At 32.6% G+C, this 22332-nt stretch overlaps 1 protein-coding gene across 2 annotated transcripts; it reads right to left on the reverse strand.

Annotated features, from left to right (window-relative positions):
- Positions 1 to 240: 240 nt before the first annotated feature.
- LOC110688991 (nodulin homeobox-like) lies at positions 241 to 19682 on the reverse strand. Of its 2 annotated transcripts, none has more exons than XM_021865736.1 (16): positions 19324 to 19682; positions 18316 to 18441; positions 17594 to 17752; positions 12570 to 12614; positions 8704 to 8832; positions 8327 to 8545; positions 6971 to 7102; positions 6704 to 6799; positions 5781 to 5942; positions 5168 to 5459; positions 4936 to 5061; positions 4780 to 4849; positions 3470 to 3533; positions 2823 to 3371; positions 2693 to 2727; positions 241 to 1120 (listed from the first exon to the last, which is right to left on the reverse strand). In XM_021865736.1, the coding sequence occupies exons 2-16, from the start codon at positions 18430 to 18432 to the stop codon at positions 550 to 552; spliced, it is 2766 nt and encodes a 921-aa protein (XP_021721428.1). In that variant the 5' UTR covers positions 18433 to 18441; positions 19324 to 19682; the 3' UTR covers positions 241 to 549. The 2 variants fall into 2 exon arrangements, with proteins under 2 accessions (XP_021721428.1, XP_021721427.1); XM_021865735.1 differs by having other exon boundaries at positions 12537 to 12614; positions 19324 to 19681.
- Positions 19683 to 22332: the final 2650 nt, after the last annotated feature.

A 22332-nucleotide genomic window follows, 5' to 3' on the forward strand; every position in this document is an offset into this window, starting at 1 on the left:
ATAAAAGACATAAAAATTAGGTGTTGTTTGGTTGACTTAATTTCTTATGGGCATTTAAAATTCCCATGAATTTTATTTTAGACTTGTTTGGTTGACAAAAAAAAAAAAAAATAAATAAATAAATAAAATTTAACGGAAATGACAATTCATGGGATAATCTTACCTAAAACATTGTATGCGATTTAATTCAAATACTCTTAAACTCCGAAAAAATTGCAAAAATGCTAACGGTCACAGGTATAAGATGGAGGAGCTGTACAACATGCTCAGAACTCTGAAGCATACATAATAATTAATCTCGGACATCATTAGACATTAGTCATTTACAAATGACATTGTTAAGAGCACAACTTTCCAATAAAAGATGCTATACAAGAAATGGCGCTCAACTTTTAAAAAAGAGCACCCACCTAATCCTGTTAGTTTGTATCTGCCAAATTTGTGGCTCTGCTTTGTCTTGGATCAGCATTACCAGCTACCTCTACTTAAACAACCTCCTAGACATCTCCCCTTTCTAAACGAGACGACATATATGACACTCTCTAGTCTCTATAACTTGAGCATCCGACCAGAATCCCATAGCACTCTCATGGTCCCAATCTTTACTTCTGCTTGTTCAAATGTGGCTCCAGCTTCAATAGATGGATGGGGAAGCCTTACAATCCTCTCAGACCTAAGTTCTGTAATATCTACAACACAAGTTCTAGTATCTGACAGATTGCAGCCATGCCATTCACCTTCTACCTGATATACAGTTCCTTTCGCAATTTCTTTCCCTAGTGTATCGGTAAGTACAACAGCTTGACCGGCCAAAAAGTTTACACAACTTGTATCTGTTGCCAGACCTTCATTTTCGACGCTTAATCTGCTTGAACTTTCAGGGTTGGCAGCCTCAAGACTTGGGTTGATATTTATCCCTGAACTAGTGCTCAGAACTGTCGGTACTTGACTGTGGTCATTGGCAGCAGCAGAAGCAGGCAGATCCTCCATACGACTCTCAGGAGAATCCGAAGTTGTCTGCACAAGGGGCCCAACTTGTGTGTCAGTTATAGCATTCTCCTCAGATAATGGGTGACCATCCTTGGCTGCTCTTGCAAGCTTTGCTCTCCTGTTGTTCAACCTGTTTACAAGAAGCACCACCAAAATAAATTTCACTTATATGTATCTGAAGATATAAATGATCAAAGATGCACATCGAAGACCACACAAATATATCAAAGCCACCCTTCGGTGAGAACTTCCCACGGTGTGAACCACATCGTCGGCTACAATATCAAAAGATTCATTAATGGCATTTTTCATAATTTTATGGAACTTCGAACCTAATTTTACAAAGATACCCTTAATGAAGCTTCATAGCCGTCAAATCTACGCGACCTAATGGCCCACGACTTACCATAAGGGTTATTCTCACATACTTCCTCCATATTTTATACTTGCAACAGTTTGACTTTTACATTACTTATTTGCTTCACTTTGACTAGCATTGGTGATTTATAGCTAAGAAAAAATATAGTCATGTGGGATCATATTAGATTCGTCTCAATTTATACTATTTTAATATCAAATGTTTATAATTTTTACATATTGGTAATTAAAGATATAAGCGATTGAAATAATACACTGGCAAGCGTGAAAAGAGAAGTGCTGCAAGTATTAAGAAATAGAGGGATTATATATCATGTTGTAACCAACATAATTGCTTAATTTTCTAGATGAAAATCCTTACCCATTTTTTCTTCTAACTATTCAATTTATTCGACTTTGAGGTTGAATGTTTGTGTGGTTAATCTTACATACTACCTTCGTGTTATTTTAAGTATTACACATACCAAATACAACCTTATTTTTTTAAGTGTTACAATTTCCTTTTTTGGCAAAAAAACTACACTTTAATATTAAATCTCTCCTCTCATGGTCCCCATCCAAACCCATTTTTACTTCTTTTTTTAAAATATTTTTCTACTCTCACATTCATTACTTTTTAATAAACTATTAACCCCACTATATTTCTTTTACATTTTTTAAATACTCGAACTACCCTACTTACCTCTTATTTTATTTAAGTTAATTAAATTGCCTAAAACTACGTGCTCGATAAAAGTGTAACACTTAAAACAATGCGGAGGGAGTAGAATGTTATTGAATTTCTTGATTTGTTTGAGTAGAAAAATCACAAACTCATCAATCACAATTTCTTGTTGATGTCTCTTTTTTTCTTTCTTTTTCTTTGTTTTTACTGACCAAAGAAGTCCATAAGAAGGTATTGATGGGGCTTAGAAGCACTTTCAAAGTCTAAAAAGTTAATAATCGAAAGTATTCTGCATATAGCATATCTATGCAAACCTCTACTTCTCTCATGGAAAGCTTAGACATTAATGGAAAAGCATTGCTCTCTTAACATACATATCGATACATAGCACAATATATATTACTTTTTTAGTTCGGATCAAAACAGATCAGATTAGCAAAAATAGAGTGAACAAACATATCCTAAGCAGCATTTAAGCAAGCACATAATATTAAGAGTGGAAACAGGCCAGGTAAGGAGGGGCAGCATCTTAATAAACTAGCTGAACGACAGGACAAAAAAATTGAAGAGAAAACAGACATCTCTAATGCTCAATAAGCAACACAAACAAAGAATGTAGTTGATAATGTATATACACTTGGAAAGGGAAAGTTGTCTCACCAATTTTTTAACTGTGAACATGTGACTTCTGAACCCTGCAAGGACCATAGATAAGAATCACATATAAAAAGCATTTATCAAGGCATTATAACATCAAATAATTAGTAAAAACTAGCTGAAATTCTCTTACATGTAAACTTAATCTGTCAGCCCATGATTGTAAAGAAGCCAAGTTCTTATGGATATCAGGCTCATCCAACAGCCCTCTTTCAATTAACGATATTTGTTTATCGTTCATTATATGTCTCTTACGTTTCCTTACTTGCTTTTCTCCACCAAATACACTTTCAACCCTTTCATCTTGTTGAACACCTCCAACTACACTCCTATGGAAATGTTCATTTGGCTTAGTATATTCACCATCACCAACTTTATCATTGGGGTTCTGTCCTCTTGTAGTACTTGAATCTGATCCACTTGTCTCTTCATTATGAATCTCCTTTTCAGTCTCGACTATACACTCAGCTAAAGCTTTAATAGATTTACCTTCACATGTCTTCTGATCATGCGTTGCACCATCAGCTTCAGCAGTAGCCTCACCGTTAATGCAAGAATTGTCCACTCCTGGAAAAGCTGAATTTTCTGACATACCTTCTCTCAGGTTAGAGTGTCTGGTCTTATGATCAAAATCAACATTTTCTTGAAGAGAAGCGGTACAGCCCCTTGAACTTTGAAGCTCCTAGCGACAATAATAACAGTTGTCAAGAATTATGCAGCCAAAGATAGGTAGGTCAAGTTTGCAAACAGTTCCACTTCATGTCAAAGATACACATTTACCAGTCCTCTATTGACTTCATATTCAACCGGGCCAATAAGTGACTGCAATTGGGTGAAAAAAAGCCTGCAACAGAAACCAAAAAAAAAAAAGGAATTTATAATTTATTTAACAAAATGTCTTCATGGTTTATGACTCTTCGCTATGAGCTAGAATGCATCTCCACATTGGCATATTTGACTAAAGATAGCCAAAACAGCGCACGAGGAAGACTTAACATAGATATTCCTTGTTGAAAATTTGTTTGGAAGTAAATTAGGAGCATTGATTAAGAAAATAGAAGCACAAGGAGCAAATACTTGGGATGCCTCAGACTTTACTTCATTCAGCAAACTTGACGGTTTATTTTTATTTTATTTTTAATACTACCTCTGTTTTAAAATACGTGCAACTTGGGATATTTCACAATTTATGCATTATTTCCTTCAATGATTTATTTTTGGGGTGAATTTACCACATTTGTAAGTTTGTTGTACACACTCGCTCTTCAAATTACACAAGGAATGTGTCAAATTTCACCATTTTGTCCACTCAATTGGGTAGCATGTAATAAAAAATAATGCATATATTGTGAAATGGAGGCAATATATATTTATATTCAAGCTAATTTCCCCTAGCAGTAAGCACTGAAAATTAACCACCAAATAAAAGTAGGTGTAGTTGATTTGCTTTAGCATTCATATACAGAATTTTCCATCTAATCCCATATGAGGAAATAAACTATAAATGGACTTAGCAGCTAAAACCTCTGCCTACAGATACATTTTTTCAAGATGAATATGTTTATTTTGACGTTTAATTTTGATACACTTTAAAATTTTCACATGCATAAAAAAATTTATTTTTTCAATACAAATTATATACTAGTAAATTTATAACTTTTACATCATCTAAATTCATTTTGTAAAGCACTTTTAAACAAGATCTATTAATGATTCATTTAAATCAATTAAGTGTAACAAGTCTAATTTCATTCAAAATAATACCAAATAAAATAACATTATAAAAATATAAATATATATATTTTAACTTTTCAATTTGTGAATAGTTTAGAATATAAAAATTATATAATATATATACATGTAAATATACTAGCCTCATATGATTATTATACTCATTCCAGCCTTGTAAAACTAAAATGAAAAGAAAAAGAAGAAAAAAAAAACATTAAACCAATACATGTATGATTATGTAGTACTCTGTATAAGTCACGATCAAGTTTGACTTGAGCAATTTACAATTTACAATTTTATTGAAATAAAAATATTATAAACAGAAATCATACAAGCTTAAAGAGCACACTGCACGTTACCTTAATAGCTGTACATCCTCCTCGTTAAGAAAAGTGGGGATCAAGGATTCCGCATGACCCAATAATGAACCTACACAAATTGTACCAGGAACTCATAAATTACGCAGAAGTTTTTATATCAAAATCTGAAAGAGGTGGTCAGGGAGGTATAGTTACGAAGATTCTTGCATATTGTAGCAGCTTTTTCAGGTGCAGAGTTGAATTCAAATCCAGCCTCTGGATCGTGCCAATCCATCTTCAGACGTTCAAGAAACTTGTGAAGAAATAAATTCCTCTCCTGCTCTGTAATTTAGGGTGAAAGCTAGATTGTTAATTACAAATAATAGTAAGTTGATGCATTTTCAGATGAATGCTTGATGCACATGAAAAGAAAATTTAAGAAATTAACCTTTGCAAATCTTAGGCACAAAACAATGAAGATTGGAAATCACTTTAACCAATAGAGAAGTTCGTTGATGGGCATAAGATGCTTGGGCATTGTTGGTTGGAATAAAGTTGGATTCATATGTTTTTACATTTATCGTATCTAGGGTTGAAGATGAGTCCAAAATCCACCCAGCCATAATAAAAGGCTCGTATTCCAGTGAAGCATCTTCTTCCTTTAGAGGTAAGTCAGATGAGCACCAACCAGCCAAAAACTGTTGGTAAGGAATTGACAAGATTGCTGCCAGCACTTCAGCCTGGACAAAAATGGAAAGCCTGTGCAATAAGTATGGCAATTTTTTTTAAAAAAAATAAACAAATGATATGCATGACACGAATAGAGGAAAATAAGCATCAAATGGAATATACAAATACAAAGTGATCTAAGACAATAAACATGTAAGTATAATAAGTTTGAAACATGTTATATGGCAAATTTAGCCCCTATAGTCTGCAAATAACTGTGTACTTACATGCCAAGTCAACTGAAACTGATGACCAAGGGTAGAGGGGAAACCATGTGATAAGTACACTATTGAATAATTAATAAAACCGTAAGGCATTGCAAGAGAGCTTACGAAATATGTTGTAATGTAGGAACGAAAATTTGAATCATCAGAGAAGATATCTGTCAGGCGCAATGCATTGAGCTGCAAAAGCCCCCTTGGGTATATTTTACCCGAGTGATTCACCAGCAGTTTAAGATCTCTGCTGAGCATGGTCTTCAGTAATGTAATAACCTAGATCAATACATGGATCATTAGTGAATTACCTAGAAGACCCTTGGTTCTAAAAGGCATATGTGAGTAAAGCAAATTCCTTCAAAAATACTTGAATGAGAAGTTCAACTCAAGATATGAACCAGAAATAAAAATGACAATATAAAAAACTATAGTCGAAGTACATATCTGTCAATGAAGCCCTAACTCGAGTAAGAATCTTAAAATTACAAAAATCTCAACTCATAGGCAAGTAAAATAACAGATATTCTCACAATTTCACCAGTATTGTGCTTTTGTATCACTTTAGATTATTATCAATTTAGCGACCAATTTGAATCCTAAATTCCTAAGTTAAAAATCCATAATATACAGCGAAGGAGAAGAAGGTGATACTCAAATTCTTTTAAGTTCAAGAAAAATCTACTATAATTACTGAAAAGTGGGCCACATAACAATGCTTACAGAAAGTAAAAGATGCAGCATATCAATATATATCATTTTGAACATCTTTCTATTAAATAAGAAGGAAAGATTCCTAGATAAATAGTAGGACAATGTTCTCAGGGAAAGGGAGGTGATTGATTCCACTAGTAAACATTTCACCAATAAACATTCTCTTATTTTTTTTATTAAGTTTTTATTTATAGTTTGTGAAAGAAAGCGCTGATGGCGATACCTATATGATGACCATCTTTTAAAAGAGAGTGAATATATGAAAAACATATGCTTTTCCTCCCATAAGAACTTCTAGAATACAGAATTGCTCTGTTAACACTTACCTCTACAGCAACACACTTTGCAAGCTCCAGGCTTTCTGGAATGCTGGCAACCTCATCCAGAAAAGACACACTTTCTGATTCACAAAGATGCAACAGCTGCAAAAAGCCAATTCGTAAGTCAAATTAGTAGCCCTCTTAGCAATTGCAATTCTGAAGTTCACTGGTTACCATTCTCAGCCAAACTACAGATACTGAACTAATTAAAGTGCAATAATAAGTCCAATTCTATAGGATCACTTGGAGAAAATCAACACTTTTTGGACTTACAATTGATAGAACTCGAGCTTTTAGCCTAGAAACAGCAGCTATCACTGCAAGAGGCTCCTTGAGAAATGGTGATATATTCAATTTCAAGGTGGCTTGAACAAGACGAAGGATTCCTCCCTTCCCACACAACTCCTACATTGATACACAATACAAAACTTTGTAAGAAAAATTGAATCATGGCAAACCAAATATAATAACAATACATATCTGCAAGATCACTTCAAACAAATATCATAAGGATTACAAATGCTACTAATGTACAAGTTTTTTTTTTTTTCATTCATTATTTTAATAAATTGATGTCTGATCCAGCAACCATGGCTCCCTCTTACCTTCCTCACATATTTAAATGTCATAACATAAAATTTCATCACAGTCAAAGCTCCCTGGTTACTTTGAAAAAATACACTAGAGAAGAGCACTGGAAAAAATGAGCTAACTAATCATGCTTTCTTTGCAAAATATAACCCAGGAAAACATCCAATGTGACATTTAAGAGATGCTAGACTCACAACGCTATAGCACAGATCCCAACTAGCACTTAGTCATTTACATTTTAAATGTTTGGACATGCCTCGGCAACCATCAACTCAAATGAATAGAGAATCACACTGATGTTCAATAGATGACCTACCCATGGCACATGATAGGAAGTAAATAAACCTGCAGATTCTCCATCATCCTAAAAAATCTATCCCGTGAAAACCCCAAGCCTCAAAGATAAACATAAGATGATATATAGGCTATCCTAACGACGCAGAGCACACACCTTTAGTTTCCAAATCTACAGCTTGTCATCAATGTTGAGCTTGTTGAAACAAGTAGCCCAAATCAAGGCCTTAAACTACTTCAAGATCTTAGAGTCTCTAATGTCTTAGTTTCAAATGGCGCAAGGCACACCGAGGAACAAAACCTGGATCGGTGAAGGCACACACCTTTCAATCTTTCATGCATGAGGCACACTTAATTTTTTTTTTTTCAAATTTTGAAGTTTTTTTTTTCTGGGGTACGATAATCTGAGGAAAGGGGAAGGGTCATGTGACTAGTCTGACTACTTCAGTCATCATAAAGAGGCCAGTAGGCCCAGCACACTATGTACAAAAAGGGAGAATGTCTATTGTAAGGGGAAAAAAAGTAACTACTTTAAAATGAAAACAAAATGTTATGCAAATGGAAAGCTCCTTGTTCGTGTAGACTGCCAAATATACATGTGAGGTGGTACTTGTTAGATGTGGATCTAATTGTCAACAGTCTACTTCTCCATCTTAAAAGCCAGCCACCAAGCATGATTGGAAGAGAACAAAATAATATAATACATAACAAATGTTTTTACAAAAATATAGAAACAGTGGAAACCTTATTCCTGAGAAGGCGTTCGCGAAAAGACTTATTTTGGCATAACGACTGGACAAACTGCAAAGAAGCCTCACACTGCTGCCAACAGAAGTTGACTGCCTTTTCAGCGCCTAGACTAGAATTTGAGTGAAACTCATTTTCCTCTGCTGACAGCTTTATCTGAAGGCAGTTGATATTCATTCGGACAGCTCCAAAGGCTGCATCTATAAATATGTCAACCTGCCAAAGAAAGACTTGTTCAGCCATTCTAAATATCAAAATGGTAAACCACTAGTTCAGAACCGATGCCAGGAGGAACACATAAAAGTTATAACTGGGATAAGTTACCAGCTTTACATTGATTAACAACAACAAATTGACGGAGTACGATATTATACCTTAGGATGTGCCTGGAGAACATAAATGAGTTCACTCCATTGTGATGAAATGCAAGCAGTGATTAGATACATACTGCAAGCTACAAGTGCCGAGTATATAAGTGGCATACCACCAGAAAAACTGTATCCCTAGATCATGCAAGAAAGAATTTAATTTTAAATATCAGTTACATAATCAAATATTATAATAAATAAATACAGACATTCAAAATTGCTTCCTAGTTAACAACTATATGTTATCTCACATTTCAGTCAGCACCCCTGCGGTTATGAAACATTGCACTGATTGATTTATAGGCAATTAGGCACTATAAGCCAATCAATAAGTACTAAATAACAGGATTAGTTATTTTAAGTTTGTTTCAATTTTTCTCCTCCTTCCTCTCTCCAAAATTCTAGCCTCCATTGTTGAATTTTGAAGGGGCTTCCATCGGTTTTAACCGGTGGAAAGCCCCAATTCTTGTTTCTTTAAAGTATTTTTTAGGTTTATTATAATGCTTCCTCCTTTTAGGAGAAACTTTTCTCCCTCAAAAGAAAGGGTTTCCGATTTCCTTCAAAAGACAAGGGTTTTTCGACCTTCTTCGAAAGACAAGGTTTATCTCCGCTTTTCGGGGGAGAAATTTCTTAGTTTTGAATCCATGATATTAGATCTAATGGATTGTCGTGAAATTATTTCGTTCGCGAAAAAGTTATCAAGTTTTCGAATACAAACAGATGAATTAGAAGGAAAACATCCAAACGACAACAAAGGACCATTAGATTGTCTCTCCAAAACAAGGCTGTATTTTCCAGCGATATAAGCGGGAGATGCTCCACAGTGCAAGATCTACTCAACGATCGTAATTTTTATTTGATTCAGTATCTTATGTATTTGTTAACGTCGAATCTCTATTTTAGATGTCGTATGACTTTTAATTAATGAAATATTTTTGCTATTCTAAAAAAAAAAAGTACTTCCTCCATCCATTTATTATATGCCTATATTCCTTTTTTGGGTCATCAAAATTAAGTGTCTATTTCTATTTATATATTGTACTTAATTCTCTTTTTGATGATTTGTCACACTTTTTTTTTTCTTTTTGTACTTTGACATCAATTTCCAATACTTTCTCTCTCCTAATTCTCAACCACTTTTTTCTTTCTATCTATCTCTCTCTAACCCCACATGCATATTTGTACTCCTAGTTATTAATTTTAAGGATTCTCTAACTTTCTTAATTCCCGTGCAAAATGGGAAATAGACATATAGTAAAAGGACAAAGGACAGAGGGAGTACTAAATAACAGAAAGTGGATCCGAAGTGGTGTAGGAGGAGAGGCCACCCCAATATCACTAATAATCTCCATCACCAACTCTATTACTAGAAACACCAACTCTACCACATCAGAACTACCACCACTACCCTATCACAAATTCACAACCATAAAATCTTGCATTATCTTGAATCCACCTAGCAACATCAGCACCCACTTTGAAAGACAGATGATTCCAAAATATGTAAAAAAAAAAAAAAAAAAAAAAAAAAAAAAAAAAAAAAAAAAAAACTAAGGGAACAGACCCCACCTGGCACAATTACCAACTAATGCCAGCCACCACTACAACCCGAAAATTACATGATGGAATTAGGACCTTGATGTGCATCCTGGTCCAGAGAAACATAGTTCAGTATTTATGAACATATAGTTCAAAGATAGTACCACTATTAATCTACCTTCCGTAACACAAAGCTATTAGGCCCATAATCTAAACAATGGATAGAGCATAAAGTTCAAAGATAGTACCACCATAGTTCTAGGAATCCAGGTAGTGGAAATTCACCATCAAAGCTCCAAAACAGAGCCCTTGACAGTTGAAATTTAAAATCAAATGACCAAATCTAAGACTCAATGGACCAGGCAACTTTTGGCAGAGAGAAAACACATCAATGGCATAGTGGGTTAGTAAGAAAGTAACATATACTTAGGAGAAGGAGATCACGGGGGCAGCAATGACTCAAAGTCGAGAATTGGATACTTGAATGGGTTAGAGAAAAATGGTAGAAGTAGATTTTCATAAATTTGAAATTTCTTTTACGATGGAGCCATGGACGGATTTATTTTAGTACCTGATCAGTGATGGGTTTATTTTGGCAATAGTGCCTACAGTCTTATACATACCCTTTTGTTTTGCATCATTCACATGGTGTCCTAGGTCTAACATTTGTACATGGAGGTATATTTTATATTTAATGTCCAGGCATGCATATGACATGTCTGTAGAGAACTATGTTGACTTGTAGATGCTACAACACTGACAACCTTAGTTCCCAACAATAATGTCCCTTTGGCTTAAGTCTGGATGTTAATACTAAACATTTCATTCCAATTCATGGAACGAGGATAAGAATATAAATCGCTTATTCTCACGGAATGCATAAGTTACTCGAGGCCACTAGGTTAAGGAATTAATTAAGTATATAGTATTCTTCAATAAAAAAAAATTAAGTACATAGTAAAGGAAATCATGAATGTTCACTTCTGCTGTGTTTGCAATCATTTAAGCTAGCTAAAATTTTAAGGTGGTCAAATTAGTATCGAGATATATGGAGAACAAGCTTTTCCAAATTTTATCTAGCTTGCAAAACATTTTAGAATTTCAATCAGCTGCTGCATTTTTTGATTTCATTTTCAGAAAGGCTGTTTTAAATTAAAACGACACCCCGTATACCTGATACCCCATATGGTGAAACTTTCATAACCAATCACTCCATAATTGCCAGTACCGAGACAATTGCAGCATCCGCGCAACTATCATACCATCTTCCTCTCCTGTTTCCTCATCACATCTACTCCTTATAGCTTCCTCCTCTCATCTACTCCTTATAGCTTCCTCCTCTTCCTTATTCCACAACATCAACAGTAATTAAAGAATCAATAGCTGACCAAATTGGAAATGGATGGACAAGAGAGATACAATTAACCAGGGACCAACAAGGTGGGGATATATCATAAATTGATGACTAACATAGATCCATGGCCCAACACACCCATGTCCCTAACCAACCATGTGTCAGAAGCAGCCGCTAATTTTTTTTGTCTTTGAATCCGTTGCCTCTAGCATTCAAATATGCTGCTTATGGAGCTTTGAGGAGGTGGTATCAATTTTACATGGTAGTACAGTTCATGATTTTACTCCAGAGGTAGTATGGGAACAGGTATGCATGCTCCCGCTATCCTATAAAGTGGCCATAAAAACTTTTCAAAGACTTATAGAAACATCACTTTGAGTTGTCTACTTACAGTTCAAATTACCCAAACTTGCAAATTTGAAACGCTGATTAGATCTTTCATGTACCTCCTCTTCCATTTAACAAACCCAAGTCACCAAGCCCATGGCAGTGGCTTTAGGAAGTTCTAAGCAATTGATAAGCATGGCTGGGGGGTAGAGAGATTGATTAAAGATAATGCCTGAAAGGAGGAGAGAGAGAAAGAGAAGGCTTTTACTAAATATAGGTCAGTGGGAGTTGCCACTGGCTTATAAATAACCTTTTTCCCTACCACAAAGAAACAACTATTACTAGAAGCGACAAGAAGGCAGGAGGCTGGAATGCACTGACTTAGATTTTCTTTCTAGTTTGCTTTAGTTCTTTTTCATTGCATACATTACATATTTTATATTTTATTGCTGTTAATAACATCAGTAGAACATAGACCACAGGCCTTATTAGGAACATAATCCAAAATGAGAATATGGAAAAAAATAAGATGGAACAATTAAGAGATTCCTTGCAGCATTTTGGCCATGATGTAGAATTTACAAGAGCATAATTAATTGAGTCAATGAAGGTAGAGAACCTGTTTACAGCAGAAAATGAGTAGATAGAATACCAAATCAAGTAGCTGTTCTGACACTCTCAGATCGTCGAGCAAGATCTGTAGAATAAAAGAACGGTTAATACACATAAGGATGAAAACAAAGTCATATTTAAATGTTTGTAAGCCATTCATAGAGAAGCTACAGTACGACTTGACCACAACTCAAAACAGATACAGGAAATAGAGAATATTAAAGGTCTAAATATAAGCTGTACTGAAACAGGAGAAAAAAAGTAGGCAATCAAGGTCACAGGGCGAAAATAGAGAAATTATTACCATGTTTACACACAGAGGTTTTATCAACTCAATGTTTTAGTATGAATAACATACTGAAAAAATCTAAACCAGCTTAATTTCCCTCCAAAACTGATTAAAATGAAAGAAGTGTTTTAAACTTTCAAGTTTCAACAAAAGGGTCAGATATAAACAAAAAACTTAATGGGTAATATTCTTGGTAAAGAGGATTAACTTCATATTAGCTATAAAGTAAAATCTAGATCAGCACAGATGTGGAATTGATGTTCTATACAGCAACTGCAGAGATAGTACCCAAAATCAAACAAGGCAACATTGTGCTGGAATGTTGGAAATGACATAGCAAGGGAAAAACAAGACAGCATTATGCTTTCCCTATTAAATGTTTGTTTCACTTTCTTCATCTATTTTTCTCCTGTTTATGGAAAACCATGATGGCTTAGACATCTCCCTTTCATTTAAAATCTGATTACTTGAGATTCAATAACACAGAGTGGGGTGAAAGCAAAAGAAAAGACATATCGCCAAATGCCAGCTGACCACCTAGCAGAACCAGCATTCCCAAAAACCAATCAAATTCTTGATAGTTCAGCAGAACCAGCATTCCCAAAAAGCCATCAAATTCTTGATAGTTCCTTTCCTTTCTCTTTAATCATTGTGAAATGTGAATCAAAGGTGACGTGTTGCATACATGGTTTTTTTCCTTCTTGGATATCTCTTGGAGGTCAAACAAGCTAAAAGGTGGCAGACTTGGGGTTACATGGGCACCAAAGGTTGCTGGATAGTTCCAAGTTGATTCCTACTTCTAACGGGAGGCTTCATATCCTAGTTTAATTAGTGTTTGTGTCAAATTTGGTTTGAACAGTATAAAATCATACTTGGTATAGGTGTTTTGTGGTTTAAGCACTTTAGCACTTCTTTTACTTTCAGAGTTATTATTGTAACTAGAATCCTTGTAGGATTAGGATTCTACTTAGAGTTAGATTTCATCAACAGCTTTATGCTAGGCGTGTTGACCAAGTCTTAGGCAAGTAATCTTACCTTGGTTTGCTGATTTGTTTCCCTAAGTGCATCAGGGCTCTTATAGGCATGGCTATAATGCCTATATAAAGGTTGATGTCTACATTAATAAAGATATCAGTTTAGAATTTTTATTGAATTAATGAGCTTTCTATCAAGTTAGCTTAACCAATCATCAATTGTTGTGGCCTGTGATTATCTTCTTTTTGCTATTAGGAAGAGAGCCCCTCAAATCTCACTCCTTTAATATTGGAACATAGGGGAAGTGCACAAGATTTTAGGTAGTGGGGAAGTACAAGTGATAAGCTAGAAGTATGAAAAAGTAGGGGTATATTGGGTATTTATAGTGTGAAAGGAAATATTTGTTTACCTAAAGGCAATATATGTAAAACACTGAAACTTCCTAAAAAGGTAAATGTTACAATATTTAAGGGAATGGAGGAAGTATAACCCTCAAAAATTTAAGCTTTCATCACCTAAAATCGTCAAAATTATATCCACGTCAAAAGGTAACTATAAGCACAGAGCACATAGCAATATAGGATATAGCATCTCTAAAGGCAAGAAAGTGTCACAAGATAGGTGACACCAAAACCCTACAAGAGTTAAATAATACCTCTGTTTCTTTTTATTTGCAACAAAGGGATATTTTATGTGAGGCATAAAAATTCATTTGTTGCAAATAAAAAGAAACGGAGGTAGTAAACTTGACTTATTTTCAACCATTGTTAAGGAAAACTTATAGTCATGTGGGAGCCGTTTTAAATTTTCCTAAATTTATACTTCCATTAATTAAAGATATTGGTGATTGAAATAATGAATTGGAAAGCATGAAAAGAGAAGTGTTGCAAGGAGCGAAAAAAAAAACTAAATGGTAGTATATATGAACTTTAATTATCTATAATTTAATATTGTTTGAAAACATCTATAATCAAACATCCATATTTACTTTTTGGTGAAAGGAGGGAGAAGGCAATTGGATGATTTTTTTTTATTATTATTTATTGATTTAGGCTTGGGTTCCCCACATTTTAGTGGGTCCATTATTAGGAAAGAGGTACATTAGAAAAAAAATGGGCCGTTTACATTTTTAGAAGTGTTGCAATATATATGAGACGGAAAGTATTGCAATTAATGTGGAATAGGAGTCAAATATGAGAATATCCTTAAGCCTCTAAAATATATTGAAACCTAGAGTTGCATTATTTATAAAGATTCCACATGCATGCCAGCAAATGTAGCCTCCTTAAACAAAATTATTTACAACGTACTTACGTTACTTTTGCTCTCCTGGTTTAAAATAACACTCTACACAATATAAATGTTTCCAAATTATTCCCAATATACTTCCTCCGTCATAGAATCGAATAATTGACACTTTAACCAAAATTTATTAGTAACGTATTAAAAATAAATTTTATAATGAAATATGCATTCAAATAAGTATTAAAAAATAGTTTCATAATATCAATTATTTTACGAGCATATATTTTTTAAGTTCAAACTGGTATACTTTACAAAATTGTAAACTTTTTTATGAGTATTTAATTATATATATCTAAGGTCAAACTGGTATATTGGGATATTTTCCAAGTTTGACTATATTAATTATTTAGGAATATATATACTCCCTCCCTATTTCATGTTTGTCCTAAATAAAATCTTGCTACTATACAAAGCAAATGGAATCTTGCACTTTAATGAGTTTTCTATAATTCAAAACATAATCATGTGGGATCTTGTAAGATAAGTCTCGATTTTTTTTTCTAAATATGTAATTTTTATAATATGTAGCTTGACATATTTTAATTACAATATTCTATTGGAAATTGTGCAAGAGGCAAGATAAAAAAATGGAGGGAGTAGTCAAGTGAGATCCTATTGATTCGTCTCAATAAATGCTATAAAAAATATAATTTTTACTAGGTACTTCCTCCTAGTGGGGCAGAGCCAGAAATTTTAAATTGGAAGGACAAATAGACATTGCATAATTTGAAAAACATCTTGGGAAAAACCAGTGCTGAAATGCAACGATAACACAAATAGTTAAAGTTTTACAGCCAAAAAAATCCTAAAAAATTAGTAAAAAAAAAAATAGATCATTAACAATTTCTCCCTCAAAAAATATTTGCTTATTGCCCGGGTTCAAAATTCTTGAAGGTTTTGAACATAAGATAATATAGCTAGTTATAATCAAATGCACTTGTCATAATTCTCTATTACAACCGTAATTTGAGAGGTTCGTTCAAGCAAAATTATAATTGAAAACATTTAAATAGATATAATTGTTAAGAAAAAATGGAGGGATATATATTGGTTTCCTCAAAAAAAAAAAAAAAAAAAAAAAAAAAAAAAAAAAAAACTGAAATGCTACTAAAAGAATCGAGCATTTCTTTTCCAAAAAAAAAAGAATCGAGCATTAATCCTCTACACGGCTCATTCCACTAACCAAGATGATTACAATAGCAAGTTCAGTAATAATTATAGTTACTTTGTCTTTGTTCAAAATTTAATGACGGCTAAAAAATAAAAATGACAGCCAGGGGGTTTGATCCAGTGCTGATTGGTAAGGAAAAGGCTCTATAATCCAGAATTAAACCACTGAACCACCTTCGTTCTTATGTTTTAATACTGCACACAAATATATTTATAAGCTAATTTTTTTTAAAAAGTGGGGAGACAGCTGTCCCCCCCCCCTCTTGTACCCTGCTAGCTTTGCCACTGCTTCCTCCCAAAGTTACAAGGTACGGGGTTCGATTAGAAACGTGGTACGGAAACGGATAAGTGAATCGTGACTCTTTGTGAATCCGGAATGATTGGGTACGAAATAAATAATTAATATTATATTATTATTAACCAATAGAATAGGCCCAAATTATTGTTGTAGGTCAAAGGCTCAAAGCCCATTCAATAATATTAAACCCAAGCCGCCAAAAATAGACAAAATAGTAGATAAAAAATCAAAATAAAAAAAAAAAAAAAGACCGATCATCTTACCTTCATCTTCTCTGTGAAAAAATAAATAAAAACCTTCCATCCTCTACCATAATCTTCATATATCAACAAAATTTTTAATCTAAAATCGCATAAATATGAAACTAAATCCTTACATACACAGATCTACGGAGGAAAAGTTCAGCTTCCAAGCTATGAAATCGGTTCGCGGACTCCAGCGACCTAAGTTGCGTCTATACCGCGTTCCGATACGAACGAACTAGGTCGCGGTTCGGGCCAACATCCCGCGAACCTTGTAACACTGCTTCCTCCGTTTTCTTTTACTTACAACATAGCCTTTAGACACACAATTTTAGGAGGTGATTAGTGAAAGTAAATGAACGATTCATTCAAAATAATTTTAACTCTAGGATTAGGGTAGGATCAGGTATCCCATGCAAAAATTATTTTGATTAATTTGGTCGTTTATATTATATAATCCCAACCTCAAATTGCGTGCCCCAAGGCTGTGTTGCAAATAAATAATTGTGCATTGGCAAACATGCATAGTGAAAAACTAAAGAAACATAGGGAGTACTTCCTCCAAATATATATATAAATAATTTTAATCATCAAAGAACATAGATTAAGACAAAACATTAATACAGTAAAATGAGAAATTAATTGACAAAAATAATCTTGCCATACTAACTGAAGCATATTTAATATCTGCATTAAGAACTTATAGAGGCTATTAGACACAAACTGATGACGAAATTGTAGGTTAATTAGCAATTGAAAGTATTAATAGGCAAAATGTTACTGACCTGTTCAAGCTTAGAGTGTCGAGTAGCTATTTCACATAAAGAATATAGAAGCCGGAGTCCAGATAATAAATATTTCAACGAGGCTTCGTCTCCTTGAGAGGACAATAGCACAGCAGTAAGGTGCGGAGGAAGGATTCGAACGAGTTTGTCCATATCAATCTGAGAACAACTGGCTTAAATATCCTTATCCACAAAAGCGATCAAAATAGGAAAGAAAAATCCCCTCCATTTCCAAAAAGTAGGGCATGTAACCTTTCTATAATTGTTTTGTAACGTATGTCACTTGACAAAACCAATACTTTATCATGGTAAATTTGATGTAGTCCTACCTTTAATTCTTATAAAGGCTATAAAATATACAATAGAAATAAATGAAAAGAATTGAACCACACCTTAATTTGAGGGCAACTTCAACATGTCCGAGTACAATTTAAAACCAAGGGAGGTTACAAATATTACTCCCTCCATCCCCAAATAAAAGTCTCACTCCACCTAATAATAATTTCCCTATATAAAAGTTTCATTTCACCTCTATTTTTTAGTCACTTTTGTAATTAATCAGACCCCACCTTTTTCTTCCCTTATAATCTATTTTTTCTAGTCACTTTTGATCGAGCAAACCCCATCTTGTTTTTCTATTCACTCTTAATCAACCAAACCCCACTATCTTATTTTCCTATCCACTTTACATAAATATGTTAGAATTAAGATAGTCAACTCACCTGCAAAGATAAACCATTTGCAGTAAGGTGGATAAGCGAGAAGTTTTCCGAGTCCTTTAACAGTTTACTTAGCTCCTGAGAGTTAAATCTCTGTAATTCTTTTACTTCTGTGATCATGTCAATATTCTGCCAAACAATGAAATGACATATATTATGAAGGGACAAAGAAACAAGTGAATTACCGAAAGAAGACATGACAGCCAGAAACCGAAAAAATGTAAAAGACCACAACTACAACAAGGAAAAAACAAAAACCTTTTTCCCGTGACAAACAAAAAATGGAGAAGTTGAAACAGGTCACCCAGCAACAATTTAGAATAATGGCGCAAAACAGACAAATTCACAAAGTCTTTTATCATCAATCAAGACATTCCTTGATTTGAATAGATTCAGAAATAAGAAATGATGAGAAAGCTTTAAAATTTATGAGTTTGGAAAGTTATTTGCGAAGCCATGCAAACAAATGCTGCCATTAATGCTAGTAAAACTTGAGAGTAGCATTTAAAAAATAATTCAATTTTAATTCTAGACTTGCAAATTAGAATACTTTTTTGTCATCATTTCTTAGAGCCTAAATAGGGTATAATTTTGCACAGAACCAACCAAATAAACAGCCCATCCCTGAGCCGGGAGGGCCGGCCGCCTTGCGGCGGAAGAAGAGGACTAATTTCATAGTTCAATCCTAACATTAAAAGGTTGTACAATACATTAGCAACCAAATTTTATTCAATTATCAAACAAAGCTCGAAATATCACATAATTTTGGGGATATGTGATTCAATTATCAAATTAGGCTATAAAATCACATAATTTAAGAATAATTTAAGGGATATGTGATTCAATTATCAAATTAGGCTCATAATTTTCTTTTCTAGCAACATAATCGCTGGTATTAAAGTCGAGATTTTCGAACCCTACACTTACTGCACTGACAATTAAAATTAAATTAAGTTAAACCCTAGATTGTGAAATTGATATGATGATTATTAAAGATAAACAATAACTTACCTCAGAAGCTGCTGAGAACAAATAGTTTGTAATGGAGAACGTCAAAGTTCTATGTTGAGTGCGCTTCAATGGAGAAGGAGGAGGCAAGGCAGGGCTATCAGGCTATGTTCATCCGTGTTTTTGGTTTTTTTTTTTTTTTTTTTTTTTTTTTTTTTTTTTTTTTTTTTTTTTACTTATGACACTGACAGAGCAATTCAATGAGCTATATATGGGTCAGATCCGTCCAAATAAATAAATGGGTCGAGTCTGTACATGATCGTTACAAACATTTGCCTAATTCGGGTCAGCATGTCGGTTTCGGATCAGAGAATTCGGGTTGATTTCGAGTTGTGATTAAAAAGTATCAAAAATAGGGTATAATTTCAAATTATTACAAAATATGATAATTGGGTCAAATCGGATATAATTCGAATTGTTCGGGTTCAGTTTTAGTTGGTTTCGGATTTCTCTTAGTAACTTTAGGTCAGGTTTGGATCGGGTTAGGGATTGACAGTGCTAGATAGCATTACCCGCACCCCCTTCTCGCTATTAATGACATCATCTTATAGCTTTTTCGTTTTCGGATCACATATAAAATATTCATTTTCATATAGGTAAATGTTCAATCTTGTTTAATATGATGTGCTATATCCAAATTATTATTATATTTTTTATATTTGTTTTTAAACATTTTTATATTAATAATTTGTCTTACAATTTTTTTATATCCAAATAAAGATATTATTTATCTTTCAAATAAAAAAAGATATTCTTTACATTTTTAGAACTTTTCAAATATAGATATGCTTTAAAAATAAAGTGTAAATCTTAAACTTCAAAAATGTACATGTGTATTACAAAATGAACATCGTCTTTTGATTAATATATTTGGTACAAGTAAAAGATACATAAAACCATCTTCTTTTTTGTACAGTTGTACCCCTTCTACTCTTATGATATTTGTGTGCTTTCCTTGATACATGTTTTTTTCACAATATATATACATCATCGTCTTCAACTTTTTCATTTCATTATCCTGTGTAATAGGAGATTAAATTTTTTTTTAAAAAAATGTTAGTGACAATTAAAACACATATACCATAAACAAAATAAGATAATTAAATAAACATTTACAAATACAAATTTGAACACATTGCTAGAAAATGAGCATAGTTCAATATGAGAATGAACAAGTATTTTAATCTAAATGAAGATCTTTTCACCATAAAAATGAACAACGTACTAAAAGTCAAACAAAAACCTTGTGTCAAAAAAAAAAAAACACTTTCATTACGAGAATGAACAAACATTAAAATTTAATTGAGCATTTTTAATATTATAACAAACAAGTATTAAAATTTAAACAAATATCTTTTAATACGAGAATGAACGAGAATTAAACTAAATGAATATGTTTAGATAGATTGCAAATGAACATCTTTTTAAATAAGAATGAACATGCATTAAGTTTTTCAATTAAATATCTTTCAATATGAGAATGAATAATTGAATATGTATCAAATTTAAATAAACATATATTTGTAATTTTGTATTAATATTAATATGAAAATGACCATAAATGAACATGAATTCTATTTGAAATGAACATATGCGATAGATTTATTTTATTAACCAAAAGTCACCATTTAATTACATATATATAAGTGATATTTATTAATATTTTATTTTTAATTCCATTAATCAAATTACCAATTCGTCTTTAATTTTAGTTATTATAATTTGAATATTCCCCTTCTATAAGTGAACATGAACCCATTTAAAATGAACATATCTATAGCTTAATTTTACTATTAACATTCACCAACTAAATTAAAATTAACAAAATAAGCAATATTAATTAATAATTGACGTTAATTCCATAAATTAAATTGCTATATAGATCTATTTTTAGTAATTTAAATTTTGAATATTATTCTTTCTACAAATGAACAGTAAAATGAACACATGTGATAGATTATATTTCATAGTCAAAATTCATTGAATAGCAAATAAATTAAAAGGAACAAGTAATATTAATCATTCTACAAATGAACATGAATTCCATCTAAAATGAAAATTTGCGATAAATTAAATTTACACAAAATTCAAATGGGCAACTATTAATATGTGATTGACCTTATTTTCCTTTCCAAAAAAAAATGAATAACTAGCAATATGTGATTAACCATGTATTCAAATATGAATGAACATGTATCAAAATTAAATTAATATCTTCTAAAAATATTATTTCAAGATATTGAAGTTCCCTAGAATTAAAGATAATAATTGAAGTACGAAATATATAAAATTAAACCTTAAAAAATTATGAGGATAATCTATTCTATTTAAATAATCGTATGTATTAATATTATGAATGAAAATCTGTAAAAATAAGAATGAATACTTTATCAAAAAAAAGAAAATTAATAATAATCCTACGAAATAACTCAATCAGTACAATCCAGAAAATTATACTCCACAATTGTACATAATTTTCAACTTATTTTGTCCAACAATCTTATAATCTAAAACACAACATAATTTAATTAATTTTACAAAAACAAACTAGAGAATTCCAAAATCTAACATAATTCAACCATAATTATATCTTTTGGTACCATTATTTTTAGATCTAGAGAAAAAAAAATTAGAGTTTATGAAATATTAATATAATTCAACCAACATCCGAAGATTTCCTTCTATAGTTCTATGCTTTGACAATCAAATTGGGAAAAAAAATTTAGGGGAATAGAAAGGGAAGAGAAAGTAGTACCTCGTCAATGAAATTTTGATGATGAAAGTGGTAACATGAATAGATTATGATGAAACTTGTATGAGGAAAAATATTGAAGGGTTTTAGAGAGAGATTATGGAGACGATGTAGGTTTTTAGCAAGAGAAAATGAAAAGGATGAAGGTTTTTGGAGAGAGAAAATGGAGGATAAATTTTTTTAAATAGATCAGAGAAATGGTAGGATGTTGAATTTTTTTGAGAAGTAACAATGGTGATGTATATTTTTTTTTCTTTTCT

This window comes from Chenopodium quinoa, unplaced genomic scaffold, assembly GCF_001683475.1.
Source record: "Chenopodium quinoa cultivar QQ74 unplaced genomic scaffold, ASM168347v1, whole genome shotgun sequence".
NCBI lineage: Eukaryota > Viridiplantae > Streptophyta > Magnoliopsida > Caryophyllales > Amaranthaceae > Chenopodium > Chenopodium quinoa.